We start from the raw sequence: 13,956 nt of genomic DNA, 5'->3' as shown, positions 1-13,956 counted from the left end.
TTCAGCCATGTTGGTTTTCACATTGATTTTCTTCTTCAAAATAAATATGCGTTAACTGTCCAGAGGCTTGCCTGCAAATTAGTTGCTGCAGGAAGAAAGGACCTGGCCTGTAGTTTTGCAGAGCTTCCACCTAAGTCAGAAACTTGTTTTGGTGTAGCTGGACATGGCACAGCATGGAGTCTGGCAGAACTTGCTTCTCACCATCTTGGTATAGCCTACATTTGGTGGGTATGATGGTTTGTTACACAAGAAACAAGGTCAAAGTACACAGAGCTACCCACGCCCCTCAGGTACATACAAACCCCATGAATAGCCACAGTTAGGTAGTTAATACAAGCCACTATTGGGCAATTAGAGCTCTCACTATGTTTTCTTTAAGAGGTGTGTGCGATTCCTGCCAGATAGCACAAGTATTTAATTTCCTGTGATCAAAGCGCAGGGTCCTAACAGCAGAAGCGGAAACTTATCCTCTTGCTCTGAAAGCTGCACGTGGGACTCGTTCAAAACTTGAGTCCCTGCTGAACTGGGGGCAGCTGGTCTGGTCACTTTGCATGGGAGCAGCAATCACTTGAGGAAGCACCTCAACTTAGGCCATTGCAAGTGAACTGGTGACAAATGGGGCTGAAGCTTTATACCTTGACTTCCCTATGAGAATATGTTGCCTTTTCATACTTACTTGCAAAGGATATGCCTGTGCTAACAAAATCCTAATAATATCAGTCTTTCTCACCTGTTACTTTAGAGATCAAAACGTGTCTGTAATTCTCAGAACAAGCATCAGTATTGGGAAGTCAGGGTGCAACATGTACACAATGAACAAATCATAGTGTCTGTAGTATTCAGTGGTTAGTGGTGGACTTGGCAGCATTAGGTTAACAGTTGAACTTGATGATATCAAGGGTCTTTTCCAACCTAAATGGTTTTATGATTCTATGTTTATGGGTAACACTTATGTTACCACCTGTTTCTGGAATCCTGTCAGATACTAGACTTACGTCTAAGTTTATGCAATTTGAAATTGCCAAACCATGGTATTGAATACCCATTTTATAATTGGGAAACTTTTTGCATGAGAAAGAGCAATTGTAAGTTAGCTATGTGCAGGTTAGTACAAGCTGGCCAAAGGGACTGTGCCTAGTGTGGCTTAAATGTTATGTAGGACAACTGAAGTCAACATTAAAAAAAAAAAAAGTCACTAATTCCTCTGCTGCAACTGCACAAACAGGGATTACTTTGGCTCTCAGGCCAGTCCACTGCTATCAGTATCCCTGAAAGGAGCTCCTTCCAACTGCCTCAGCGAGCATGCCTTGAAAGGGTTTTGCCTGTTGAAAGTAAAAATTTCCTGTTTCTGTGCAAGTAAGAGTCCAAAACATTACCTGTCTAGTAGAAGAAAACTCACCACTAGCTTTCCGCTTCCTTTCCTCAGAAAAGCATCAGAAGAAGTGGATGCAGGCCATGGGAAAGCTTCTTCTGTGCTTCTCCAGTAGTTTTGTAAAGCCTGAGGAGGTGCACAGCATAGACATGATTTGCTGATGGGGCATGTTTAACAGATGTTACAGTTATCTGTGTAATTTAGAAATGAGATCCATTCATTACCTGGCTTGTTTGAGGCTGCAGGAGGTGAAGGGCCTCGGATCCAAGACTTAAAAGGGAAGGAACAGGAAAGCAGGGGAGAGGCATCTGCCAGCTGCTGCCCCAACCACCTCACTCAGGGTAAATATTGACGGGCCTGTGCCAACAGCACCAGCAATAACAAACAGAAAGTGGGGTTCCAAAACAAGAATTTCACAACCCCTGGCACCAAGAAACTGAAAGATTACTCGTATTTCCAAAGGCAGAATGTGGCAGGGTGGGAAGAGGAGTCACTGAGTCCTCCCTGAGCAGGAGCTTTAGTCTTGGCGTAGCTGCACCCTCCCGTCTCTGCCAGTTCTTTGCAGATACCTGGAGCGGAAGCAAGAGGGACCAGTGGTGGCCGGGAACAGCAACAGCCAAGGAGGGCCTGAAGTCTTTGAGGGGCAAAAGGTAGGAAATTAATAGCAGGCTTTGCTATTAAGAACATGACTTTAGGGAATAATATAAAGGAATACAAATTCTCGTTAAGAAATCTCCACCCACCATGCATGCTATAGAAAATACAAGATAGGAGGATTTCTGTCCCAGTTTTATTTTAGGTTTTTTTACAACACCTGCTTCAATGAAAGATTGAAACAGTCAAACTAAAACAGATATTATATGCTTATACCATTTACAATATTTACATAATATACATTTTTTTTTGCCCAATGGGTAATTATAGCAACCGGGAACAAAAGTGCAAGTGAAAAGAATCAGTAGTGTGAAAAGTTAAACTTTTCTGTTGATCACATTGCGATGCTTAAACTAACGGAAGTAACAAGTGGGGTAAATGCACTTCATAGTAAGCAAGCATAGTTGTCACTTCACAGTGACAGGTCCTGCTGAGCTTTATTTACACCAAGCCTAAGCCAGCAGGGAGCTATTTCTCTACCCAGAGAATTGTGAGTTCACAAGTGATCCCTTCTTCATTTTAACATTGAACAGCAGAATTGCAGTGTTGAACTTTCTGTTGTGCAAATAGATAGCAATTAATTTCAAATGCTCTGTTGTATTAAATCCTAAAATATATTTTAACTTCCTTATTATACATGCTATAAAATTACTCTAAAAAGTTCAAGTTTCTGAAATAACAATTATATTTTTATATAGAGAGAGACTATATACGATTTTTAAATTTTTAAATTTTTTTTTTAATACCCAGGATAAAGATATACCAACTCCAGTATGGCTGTGTTTTTTCATAAGCACCTACTGGAGTCCTGTACAAAACCAAAGCCTCATCTAAAAGTTAGTTTTCCAGGTATGCTACTTTGGTTGCCCTCACATTTTCCGCTCCCTTCTTTTCAAAGCGCCTTTCCACATGCCCAGCTCCCTGGCTGTGCTACCTTTTAACCTCAGGCTATGCTGCCCTTCTGGTGGAAGGGCTGAAACTCAGTCCCTCCAATTAATAAGCCAAGACACATAGCCACTGACTGACAAGCAGCTGGCAACATTTTTCGCCTCTTGGAGTGTTCCTTCAATACAGTACTGCAATCTCCAGGTCAGACGTCATTTACTTCTGTCAAACACCTGACATCAACAGGAATTACATCAGACCTGGATTTCGTTTCACAGCCATGTACAGGGACGCTTTTCCATACGCAAGCTGTAGACATGCTACCATGGCCTAAGTGCAAAACAACATGCACGGTGTTTTCAGCTGCATGGTGTTCAACAAAAAGCAGTCTGAATTTTACAGATACAGCTTATCACCCACCCTAGTGATTTTCTCCTCGTACACCCTAGTGATTTTCTCCTTGGTTTTATCCTCAAGTAGCACCAACTATTTAAAATTTTAATCTTATATATATATATATACATAAACATCTTTTAATATTACATATACGCACACACACACGCATATGTGGCATTGGTACGTTCACTACAAGAGAAACTTATTTACAACTAGTTGAAAAAATTAAATTTTATCAAGTTACAGTAAAATGAAACAAAATTTGCATTTGTGCTTTCTGTTTGTACAGGAGTCATCTTCGTCATTTCAAAAAAAACTTTAGATTTTTATTTGCATCAAGATATGTCACATGGTGAAAAAAAAGTAGAAAACAGCTAGGATTTAGAATTACAGAACATCAGCTTTCCTCATATGCCCCACTAAGTCTACAGAATAGCTGCTTTCTATAAAAATTCTCCATTCAAACACCTCTGTGGTTCCCCAAGCTTGCTTGAGGATCTTCTTAATAAATAACGCACAGCAGAAGAACCATGCATCCTGTCTTGCACTCTTTTATCTCACATTCATGAGATAAAAGTTTCTGCCTTTGCTGAGTAACACGTTAATAAAACAGCACTTAAACTTCACTTTTTACTTAGGACCTCAAAGTGCTTTTTAAAAAGAAGGGAATACCCCCATTCTGTGTGGTAGTTAAGAGGCACAAGGAATAAGGCTTGAATTACTGTCTTCAGACACTGACCAGGCCGTGAAAACCAGGGGCTTAAACTCCAGATTCTCCCCAAACTGATTACTGGGTTGGAGAATCCCATTTTCCCAGGTAATCTCTGCTCTTGGATGTGGATGCTTGTTTATAATCTGTCACATTAACAAAAAAATAGCAGCTCCACAGCCCAAACAGCCCAGCTAAACCTCAGTAAAGGTACTTTTCTCTTGAAAGCATGAAATAGTTTCATAAGAAAACTGTTTAAAAATAGAACTAAGTTTAACCTTCGAAGCTATTTAGTAAATACAGGTAGTCTGATACAGCAGGCTGGGCTAACAAGTATTTTCTGGCCATTTGTAATTTCGGCACTGGGCTACATAAAAGTGACTGCCTGCCTCATCTGCTTATGCTTCAGTAATCACTGGAGACCAAAAAGTTATTACTAAGATATACAGTATTAAATAACTCATTAAAAACTAAGTGAATTTTACTAATTTTACTCTTTTTTTTTTTTTTTTAAATACAAAGCCTGTCAGGCTGGGTGCTGAAGGAAGACTGCTGCCATCCATTTCAAGAAATATATAGCATGTGTATACAGTTACTTTGCAAGCATTTTAATTATTTTTAGGAGTAAGAGATCTTCTGTGCCCTAATAGGAAGTCATAGCATTCACATTCATTTTGGGAAACATTCACCTCTTCCAGACCACAAACTACTCTTCCTTTAGCTATTATCTATGTGCACATTTGCAATGCTTTTCACAGGCTTCTTGTAAATGGAGGTTTCTTCTGTCCTCCATTTTGATGAACTACCTTCTCATAGATGGTTGCAGGATCCCCTTTTCGACAAGATGAGATTTCAGGGTTTTATATATGCTCAGTTGTTGCTCAGGCTGAAGTATCAGCAGCTGTTTTAGTAATTTGCTGGGATTTGGACCCCTGTCAATGAAAAAATAAATTTTTTTTTCTGACCAGCAGCTCTAAAGAAACTTTTGGACAGCTTTCCATTTTCCTCTTGCTGCACAATCAATGCTTTCCCTTTTTTGGGGACACCAAGTTCTGGATTTCTCCTAGTCTGTCTCCTCAGGATGCATGGGTGAGCATTACTGGCAAAGCATGCTCCTGAGCTCAATCTGAACAGAAACTAAAAAGCTTTTCTTGTATTTGCCATCAAACGGGGATATTAAGAAGGCTTATGACAAATAAAGCTCATTGATTCATCCTTAGTCACTGTAATCAACATTTTTCATCAACAAACCTTTTTTTAGTTTAGTATCTGTGGCCAGATAAGTTGTGTACTATTGAATTAAATGGAAAGTTGGTCAAGTTGGTAAAGAAAACCACAAATTAACCCAAGCTTTTCTAAATAACAGCCTCATTTTTAGCTAGTCACTTGTTTACAGTCTACTTCTAAGATGGACTGAATATGAGGCAAAGAATCTGTTGCTGATTAGGTATATCATAATTATTTACAAAACTAAGGGCATGTATCAATCTGGACACCTACAGCCCTTTGATGCCCCCCACCCCAGGAACTAAAATGACTGACTGTAAGAGAATGGTCTTCTCAAAAGATGGTAAGGTTCAGAGAAGATGACCAGTGTTTTTAAGAAGTTGTCTCCTCTCTTTAACCACAGTGTTTTCATCTTAAACAGAAAATCCCAAGCCAAGCGACTGCGAAATACTGAAACTTACAGCAAGATCTGCAGTCTCACAGCCTACACGCTTTTCAGGAACCACACATGGAAAGCAGGTGCTGCAGCAACCTTCCTGCCCAAACCCCCATCCTCATACCTCCCCGAGATCAGTAAATTCTAGTAAAACTTTTAAGAGGCTGCTACACAAAACTTTCTGGTATTTAGGGTACACAGGTTACCATTAACAGCAGTCACAGAAACATTAAGGCATAGCTTGAACCTGACACAAACCCTAGGCAGCAACATGTTTTCTTAATAGTTCCATATTTGAAATCATTGCATAAACTGCATTTAGAAACATGCAATCCCTGCTGTGCTAACAGTGCAGAATGTAACGCTCATGAAATAACTACGGTACAGCTCCTATGCAAGCTTAAGTAGCTGATACTGTAAAAAGCCCATACCTTATGAAGCTGGTGATATAGACATGAACAAAAGTGGCCATCAAGTACTGACAATCAAAGCGATCCATTATCCCACCATGCCCAGGGATTGTGTCCGCAAAATCCTTTTGGGTGTGAAGAACAGGGAAGGGAAAAAACAAAACAAAACATGGTCAGCGATTCCAGTGAAACACACTGACAATGCATCACTGGACAGCAGCACAGAAAGGCTGCCATTAAGCCACGGTTTCACTGCACTGAGCCAGAAGTTAGCAAGAGCCTCCTTTGCTAAAGGAGTTTTTAACTGCAAAGGTGAGTTAAGGGGTGAGAAAAAAAAAGAGATGAAGCAACTTGTCCACAGTATCACACAAGAGGACAGCGGTAGGTCAGGTGCAGGTTTGCCAGTACTGAGTACACTTGTGTGCCTACACATACTTCATTTTGTAGCAAGCCTCTCAAGCTAACTGCTGTTGTTTCTTGCCTCTGCAGAATCTTATTCTTCTCTTTAATACTTTTATTGTTTCATCATCTAGTGGTAGCTACTGTTGAAGCACTTGTTACCAGGAAATACATATTTGCTACGAGAGAAGCAGTAACCTGAGGACTCTGGAGACATTCAAAACCTGCCTGGATGCATTCCTATGTGGTCTACTTTAGCTGGTCCTGCTCTGGCAGGGGGGGTTGGACTGGATGATCTTTCAAGGTCCCTTCCAACCCCTGACATTCTGTGATTCTGTGATTCTTCCCACTGTCTAAAACTGGCTTTGCTTGCAAGCCATACTGCCCACTCATCTGCCATTTTTTTCCACTGGATTCTTGGTAACCACAGTTAAAAACCATAACATCTGCATGCAGTATACATATATTTAAGAGAATCAAAAAACTCAGTAGCAAAAATATTATCACTACCTAAACAGTGTTTCTGGTGCAAACAAAGCTCAGTACACTACCTTTGTGTTACCCAATATTGTCTGTAGAACAGCTTGACCAGTCAAACTACTCTCATATATTCTTTCTGTCTTCCACACTCACTTGTGTACTCACTGGGTGAAAACCTTGACCTTAGTCACGTGGAGTGACTGCCAGTAAGTTAAACCAGTCCTGTGCCACTCCAGCCCTCCAGTGCTGGGCAGGTATGAAGTGTCTAACCTAACCTACATGCTGCCTTCAGTAACAATTCCACAATACCCCTGTCTTCCTGGCAGTCCTTTGGTCACCACCTTGGGGCCTAGAAGTATTAAAAAAAAAAAAATCTACTTTTTAATGTTCTACTTTAAGAGTAAGTGCTGCTTTTCAGAAACATTTTTTTCCCTAAAAGCCCTGCTTTACACAAACAGTCTTTTGCTACCTGGACATACAGGTATGACAGTGCACGAGGCTGTAGCTAGCAAAGTGCTGGACAAGCTGCTTGGACTGGCATAAGAAAGAGGGGTAAGTACAAGCACACATATGGGAGTTCAGCACAAACAGAGAGGTTTATATGCTTCTGTGCAAAGCACATGCCAAAACTGGTGGACATAGGGAACAACAACAAGAACAACAACAAGCAATGGGGTAAGAATTACAGCAGTCCTACCAAGACATAAAGGAGGTCAGGAGAAAATTTGGGGCTGCCCTCTTCCCATACTCCTGCTGCCACTTAATACCAGCCCGGGACAACACTGCCACAAGCAACAGCGCACACCTTGCAATAAACAGAGGTTAGCACGTCACATCACTTGCCAGCACACACTCTTGCTACAAGGCGGCACTGTATTGGCAACGGCAGCCAAACACCACATGCTTTGGTGAACCTGACACGTCAGCATCTACATACGACGCACACACACACACACTATCGGTAAAACACAGCCAGTCACAATCTGAAGGGTAAACCACTGTCGGTGCTTCTTAGGCACCATGCCTTTCATGTAAAGTATAATATTTCACATCTTGCTTGTCTAAACCACTTCTGCAACATGACTTGGAAGAGTAATAATCAACCGAAGTATGAAACCAAATTATTCTTAGATTTCCAACACTAAAGTCATGTGTTGATTACGCAAAGTTTTAAGAATAACACATACATATATCTGATAAAACTAAGTACTGCTCCCAATGCTAAAAAACAGCTCAAACATCATAATACCTTAGTAGAAACACTACGTACTACAATGAACAATGGAAACAAAAACCAACAAAACCAAACCCAACCCACTAATTTGTCCAAGTCAAAGAGAAAACCAAAACAAAACTGCCTTACAGGAGTCATTACACACCTTGATTTTGAAAGCTCTTTTAAATCCACTGGCGAAGAATCCTCCAAATGGCCCAATTAATGATGCAAACGTTGACAACGCAATGCTGTGCATCTGGAATGGGTACATATTCACCGTTTCCTACAAGAAAAATAATTAGCATCGTTTTTCAGTATGTTTGATTGTAGGCATTTTAAGCTTAAATATTTTAAAATGGGGCTGTTCTAGAGCAAATTTCCACAAAGCTCCAGTTTTCCCAACACAAATTAATACTGTAGAAAAAGGAAAAGTAGACACGCTGTAGAAAGCTGCTGAAAGGTCTGGTTGTGAACATGATGAAGTATTTGGGGTTGCTAGAGCAGTTAACTTTAACAAATGATGTGGTTTTCAGCAAATCCCTTAGTTATCATAAGAAATATAACTACTAATTCGATACTGTATGATGGGACTCCAGTCTTTTCTGGCTCTGCTTTTCCAGCTCCATTTCCTGCAAATAAAGGAGCTTTCCACAAATTCCTAGTATTGCTCTTGTAAGTGACCAAATGCTCTCTACAAACTTGTCACCTTCACACAATTCATTGTCACTTCTTTCAAGTGCTCTCACAAGATAGATATGAATTTTGCACTAGTCTGCCATACTGTCACCTTTGTGTACATATGGCAATAATGCAAGATAGAAGGTTTACCCCCACTAATATTTTTTTGTTTGCATGTAAGCAGATATGGTTCCCCTCAGCCTATTCACAGACTTGAAATTTGTTTTGATCCATACAGGTTCTTACAGACACCAGAGACTTCATTGGCAACAGGTACCTCTTTTCCTTCCTGACATAGATTAGAAAAAAGGGGTTTTTTTTGGCTGGCTGGGGTGTTTTGGGTTTGTTGATTTTTTTTTATTTGGGTGTTTTGGTTTGTTTGGGTTTTCTGCAGCTTCTTGGTTGGTTGGGTTTTTTTTTTTGGGGGGGGGGGGGGTGTTTGGTTGGTTTTTTGGTTTGGTTTGGTGATTTTTTGTAACTTAGCTTTGAGCACTTTCAAGTAAATGGTACAGGCTCCAGCCTTTGAGGGAACACTATGGTGGCCTCACCCCTGAGAGCAGGGCACACCTCACCTGGCAAGTCTTGATAAACATCATCTGTAGCTGAAAAATGCTGTACCTTGTGTTTCTGAGTTGCATCACAGCTGGCCAATACCAATTAACCTCTTCACTACTTTCTGTAGTTATCTTAAGACACCTTTCTTTTGGGCTAAACTATTCGGTTGGTCAAACAGCAAAGTTTATGAGTTTGAATTATTAAGTCAATTTTGCTGGGAGAACTCAAGGCTCGACATCTTTTGGCACCGAGCAAAATGCGTTCCAAACATAATATCTGGTCATATTTCTGAGATAGAACATCAGGAATTGAGTAACAGAGGGAAAACCAAAAACAGGCTGTTGCCCAAACAAGTAGATTCAATCTGACTTTATAGAAAGAGTGCTAAAACTAATCCTTTCCTCAAAAGGCTTGTTAGAGCCTGGTAAAAGTACTCGAGAAGTGCACGTGGAACTACCATCTCTTTTCAGGGTTAACTGATAGCTCTCTCTTAGACTGGCACGGAGCTGGGCGTTCCCATCTCCTTGCCCTTTACCAAAATACACAGTATAGCTGGACACAGTAAGATTTCTCTCTGCTCAGTCCACATTATATTTCTGTGCAGAAAAATCTTTATTAAATTTGCAATCAACACCATAAACCCTGAAGCAACAGTATGGTCATTTGGTACGAAAATGTCAGAGCTCCTTTAACATGTGATCTTGCTTTTCAAAGTACCAACTGTAGCCATTAATTACTTTTAGTCTTAGGTTTGGTTGCTACAGCTTCCAGTTTGTGCTTTTTTCTTGTGACCACATGAACTTTTCTCCTTCAGTGTTACACCCACGTAACCACAGCTAAAGCCCACTGCATTCACTAGTGCTGTGCACTCACTCTGTGTGCTGAGCCACTGCGCAGGTGGGGGGAGCGCTGCAGAACCCACTTGTTCTGCATGTATCCCAGTCACCTCCTCTTTGCCCTTATGACAGACTGCTTTTTTTCTGTTTGGTGTTCTCTTCCTGTTGGGAGCGCGTCTGGAGCCTGTGACTTCAGAAGCATGGCTTTGTACAGTAGGATAATTGATGACCTATTTCCTGACGGGTAAAGGTATAACAGCTCACTTAAAAAAAATTTACAGGCTGAGTGTGAGGAAAACAGTAGTGACTACATTACATGGAACTATTACTGGTACTCCTTTTTCACTCAGCACAGAAGTAATGGCACTAACGCTCAAGATGCTATGTGGTGAAGAAAGGACAAGTCGAATTGTAACAGCAGTTACACACTAGCTGAAAATGGAATGAAGTTCTACAAGATTACTTAAGCTTGCTACTATTCCGGGGATAATAAGTCTTTTCTGCTTTCCACAAAAAATTAAGGGTTGCTCTTCAAAAATAGGCTTGTCTGCAAAATGCTTAAGTGACATCTATTTCCAGCACAGAGAGAATACAGGCCACAAGAACACAGGAAGGTTTTCTCGGGTGACTGCAGCAACGCATTTCAATTCTGCTTGGGTGACCACCTCCCCTGTCTGAGCAATGGAGAACCTCTTGGTATCGATTCAATTCTTACTGTTCAAGCCTTACCAGCATTCGTGTACCTTTCCAAAAAGGTTTAGAAAACCATTCAAGCTGGGAAGTACTACTTCAACTTTAACCAAAGTCTTGGGTTTTTTTCCTTACCCATCCCAACACTGCCTGAAGCAATGGTGACACAGAGTACTTCTTCATCTGAAAGAGCTCTGAAGGTTCACACTCTGTCACAAATCTGTTGGTTTCACTGTTATATTCCACAGGGCAGACAAAGTATTGATGTTGAGCCAAGAAATAGGAAAACTGAAAAGCAAAACAAGGACTCCTGAAATAGGCATTTGTTGTTACAGCCAAAAATCATACTATTCTGAATGGCTTTGTCATCGCAAGCTGAGGATAATGAAAAACTTTTTAATAACAAAGACACCCAGAATGAAGTAAAATCTGCCTGTTTAAGCTGAAGAATGCCTCAACAAGGCAGACAAATGTGGGTGTTCAATGTGCTTAGTGATTATTTCCAAACTTGTTTTCCTCTCATATCTCTCAGATTCACAGCTACTGGACGTTTCTGCATTATAAAATCCGCAAAACATTAGCCACTCATCATTTATTTGCAGGTCACTTCTCCATTAAATCTTGAACTATTGCTTCTACCAAGTTTGGCAGTTACAAGTTCTGCTGACCTCAGTAATAAATTACTTATTGGAACAGCTACTGTATGCTGTAATTATCTTCTGTGCATATCATCAGCATAAACTACTTCTCAGGAGAAATGTCATTATAAAGCATTTCTAATATATAATAATTATTATATATATATAATTATTTATATATATATATAAACAAAACTGCTGCTCCACAAAGCATAAATAATGCTATCAATAAACTTCAGTTTCAAAACAGTGATACAACTGATAGATAAAACAATTCCAGATATAGTAGCAGCAATGGCAAAATGGTCAATATAACCTATTCAGGAGAGGTGCAAGCCTTGCCTAGCCTTTCCAGCTAGTTACGAACTGGCAGAATCCTCTAGCCAAAAAACCCCCAACTCTTAGGCTTTCAGCAGTTTGAGACAACCAAATTTGTCATTTATTACTTAAAGTAAAAACCAGATGTTGAGGACTGAACCTATACAAAGAAAGTCCTGTGGTTACTTACAATAAATCCAAATACAACTGTGGAAAAGAAGCCTCCAATGAACCCTTCCCAGGTCTTCTTGGGAGACAGCTAGGCAACAAAAGAGACACCGTTAGCCTCATCATATCACTGAATCCTTTATTATTCTATTTCTGGACCTTGTTTGTGAAAATTAAGCTCCTACTTGGTTTTTCAAATAATATACTGAAATACTGAATGTCAGCAGCTGCAGACACTGAACATGATAAATAGAGGATTGTGGCTAGGACCTGTCCCAGATAAGAGGGAAAGTGACACAGTTTGGTTGGTGCCACTGGGCAGCTTGAGGGAATGGAGAGCTCCCTTCCCATCTGCTGCTGCCATCTGGAGGGTGCTGCCTGCCTCTGGCCACAGCCGACCCTGATTAAGCAGCTGAGCTCCTTCAAAGCAGAAGACTTGGAAACCTGCATGAGAGCACTATGACTCTGTTGGAGACCTCTGCTAGCAAGTGCAGGTTTAGACAGTGACTGAAGCCTGGGTGTTAGACAACTACTGCTGGGGATGCTCCTCGGGAGACACTAGCTTCCTACGTACAGACTGGTAAACTAATAGAGCAAATAACTGCAGGTCTAGAGAGGTCAGCGTAGCCAGCTATTTTCTTCATCAAATTCTATCCTGTTTTCAATTTAGGAGCAGGTTAATATCAGAACTAGTGAAATATCCAAAAGTTAACATGGCAACATTATGAGAATAATTCATGGCTTTCTGTGGGGTCTTGCATATTCTACCAGAATAGGAATATTACTACTTGAGCCCTTCTCAGTGCTATGTCAACAAGACCAAATGAGGAATAGGTATATATGGCCTACTGGCTTATTTCAAATTACATTTGTTGTTTCTGTACAGTAAGCATGCAGTTAAACCTGCATTTGAAATCCAAAAAAAGTGATTATAAATGATGATGCAATAGGCTTGAACTGTATTATACTGTAATGTCAATATTATATACACATTAATCGCAATTTCCACTTACAAATCTTCAGAAACAGGATAGTCAACTTGTTTTTTAAGCAAAGATGTGCATCATGCAGTACAGCAGAAAGTATTTTTCCCATGAACATGTTTTTGAACAAGTATCAAAAAGGCTATAAATTGTAAAAGCTTGTTAGTGAGGAAGTGCCTACGTACATACCTTAATTAATGGAGTTCTGCCAAAGAAGAATCCAAAAATGTAAGCAGTAATATCATTGCAGATAACACTTGAAATTGGAACCAGAAACCTAGAGAAAGACATTAAAAGTTTCATGGAGAAAAAGAAAAGCTGAAAAGACGACAGAAATTGAAACAGCATCATTTCTTTCAGGGAAATTTTTCTGTGATATTTAGAAAGAATTATGTTTCAGAACATGTTCACCTAGTTCCCCCATGAGCAGCATATTTAGCTATACTGGTTTTAGTCTTCAGCCAATCAAGACCATTACAAATCCATGTTAGCTCAAGTTAAGCTGTGAATTTGTTGCATGAGCCCAAAACGTGAACAGGCTGGCTTTTTCCTATCAGGCTTGAAGACTGGTACCACAGTTAAGAAGAAATCAACAGATATAATCATGTTAAAGTTACTGGTAACATCAAAGCAAACAAATTCCTTGTAAAGTTTAATGATACTTACATTTTAAAAAAGAAATTTTCCTTTTTTTTCCTCTGGTCAGTTTAGAGCAGCCTGTGTTAGCTTTCTTAGTGTTCTTTGCATGCAAACAGCATCTGAATTTGTTACTCACAAGCCCGTTAACCTCTTTTTTTTTTTCCCCTTTTCAAATTTTGTAACTATCCGCCAAACTGCCTGGCACCAGTGCAAATAAGAAATAGTAGGCTAGCAAGAAAATTAAGTTCAGTTTTTGGCACATGAACA

At 40.0% G+C, this 13,956-nt stretch overlaps 1 protein-coding gene across 1 annotated transcript in view; it reads right to left on the bottom strand.

The window, feature by feature from the left end:
- Window positions 1-4,818: 4,818 nt before the first annotated feature.
- CDS1 (CDP-diacylglycerol synthase 1) overlaps window positions 4,819-13,956 on the bottom strand; it is a 33,090-nt gene continuing 23,952 nt past the window's right edge. The window contains exons 8-13 of the mRNA XM_086464416.1: window positions 13,240-13,327; window positions 12,090-12,158; window positions 11,079-11,231; window positions 8,348-8,467; window positions 6,111-6,214; window positions 4,819-4,948 (exon numbers count right to left, since the gene is read on the bottom strand). Of these exons, the coding sequence (XP_086320542.1) occupies window positions 4,819-4,948; window positions 6,111-6,214; window positions 8,348-8,467; window positions 11,079-11,231; window positions 12,090-12,158; window positions 13,240-13,327 (664 nt within the window). The remainder of the gene's footprint in view (window positions 4,949-6,110; window positions 6,215-8,347; window positions 8,468-11,078; window positions 11,232-12,089; window positions 12,159-13,239; window positions 13,328-13,956) is intronic.

Source organism: Leptosomus discolor, chromosome 4 (genome assembly GCF_034619465.1).
Source record: "Leptosomus discolor isolate bLepDis1 chromosome 4, bLepDis1.hap2, whole genome shotgun sequence".
Taxonomy (NCBI): Eukaryota; Metazoa; Chordata; class Aves; order Leptosomiformes; family Leptosomidae; genus Leptosomus; species Leptosomus discolor.
Note: the sequence above shows the minus strand (reverse complement) of the source record. Positions and strands in the feature narration are given on the sequence as shown.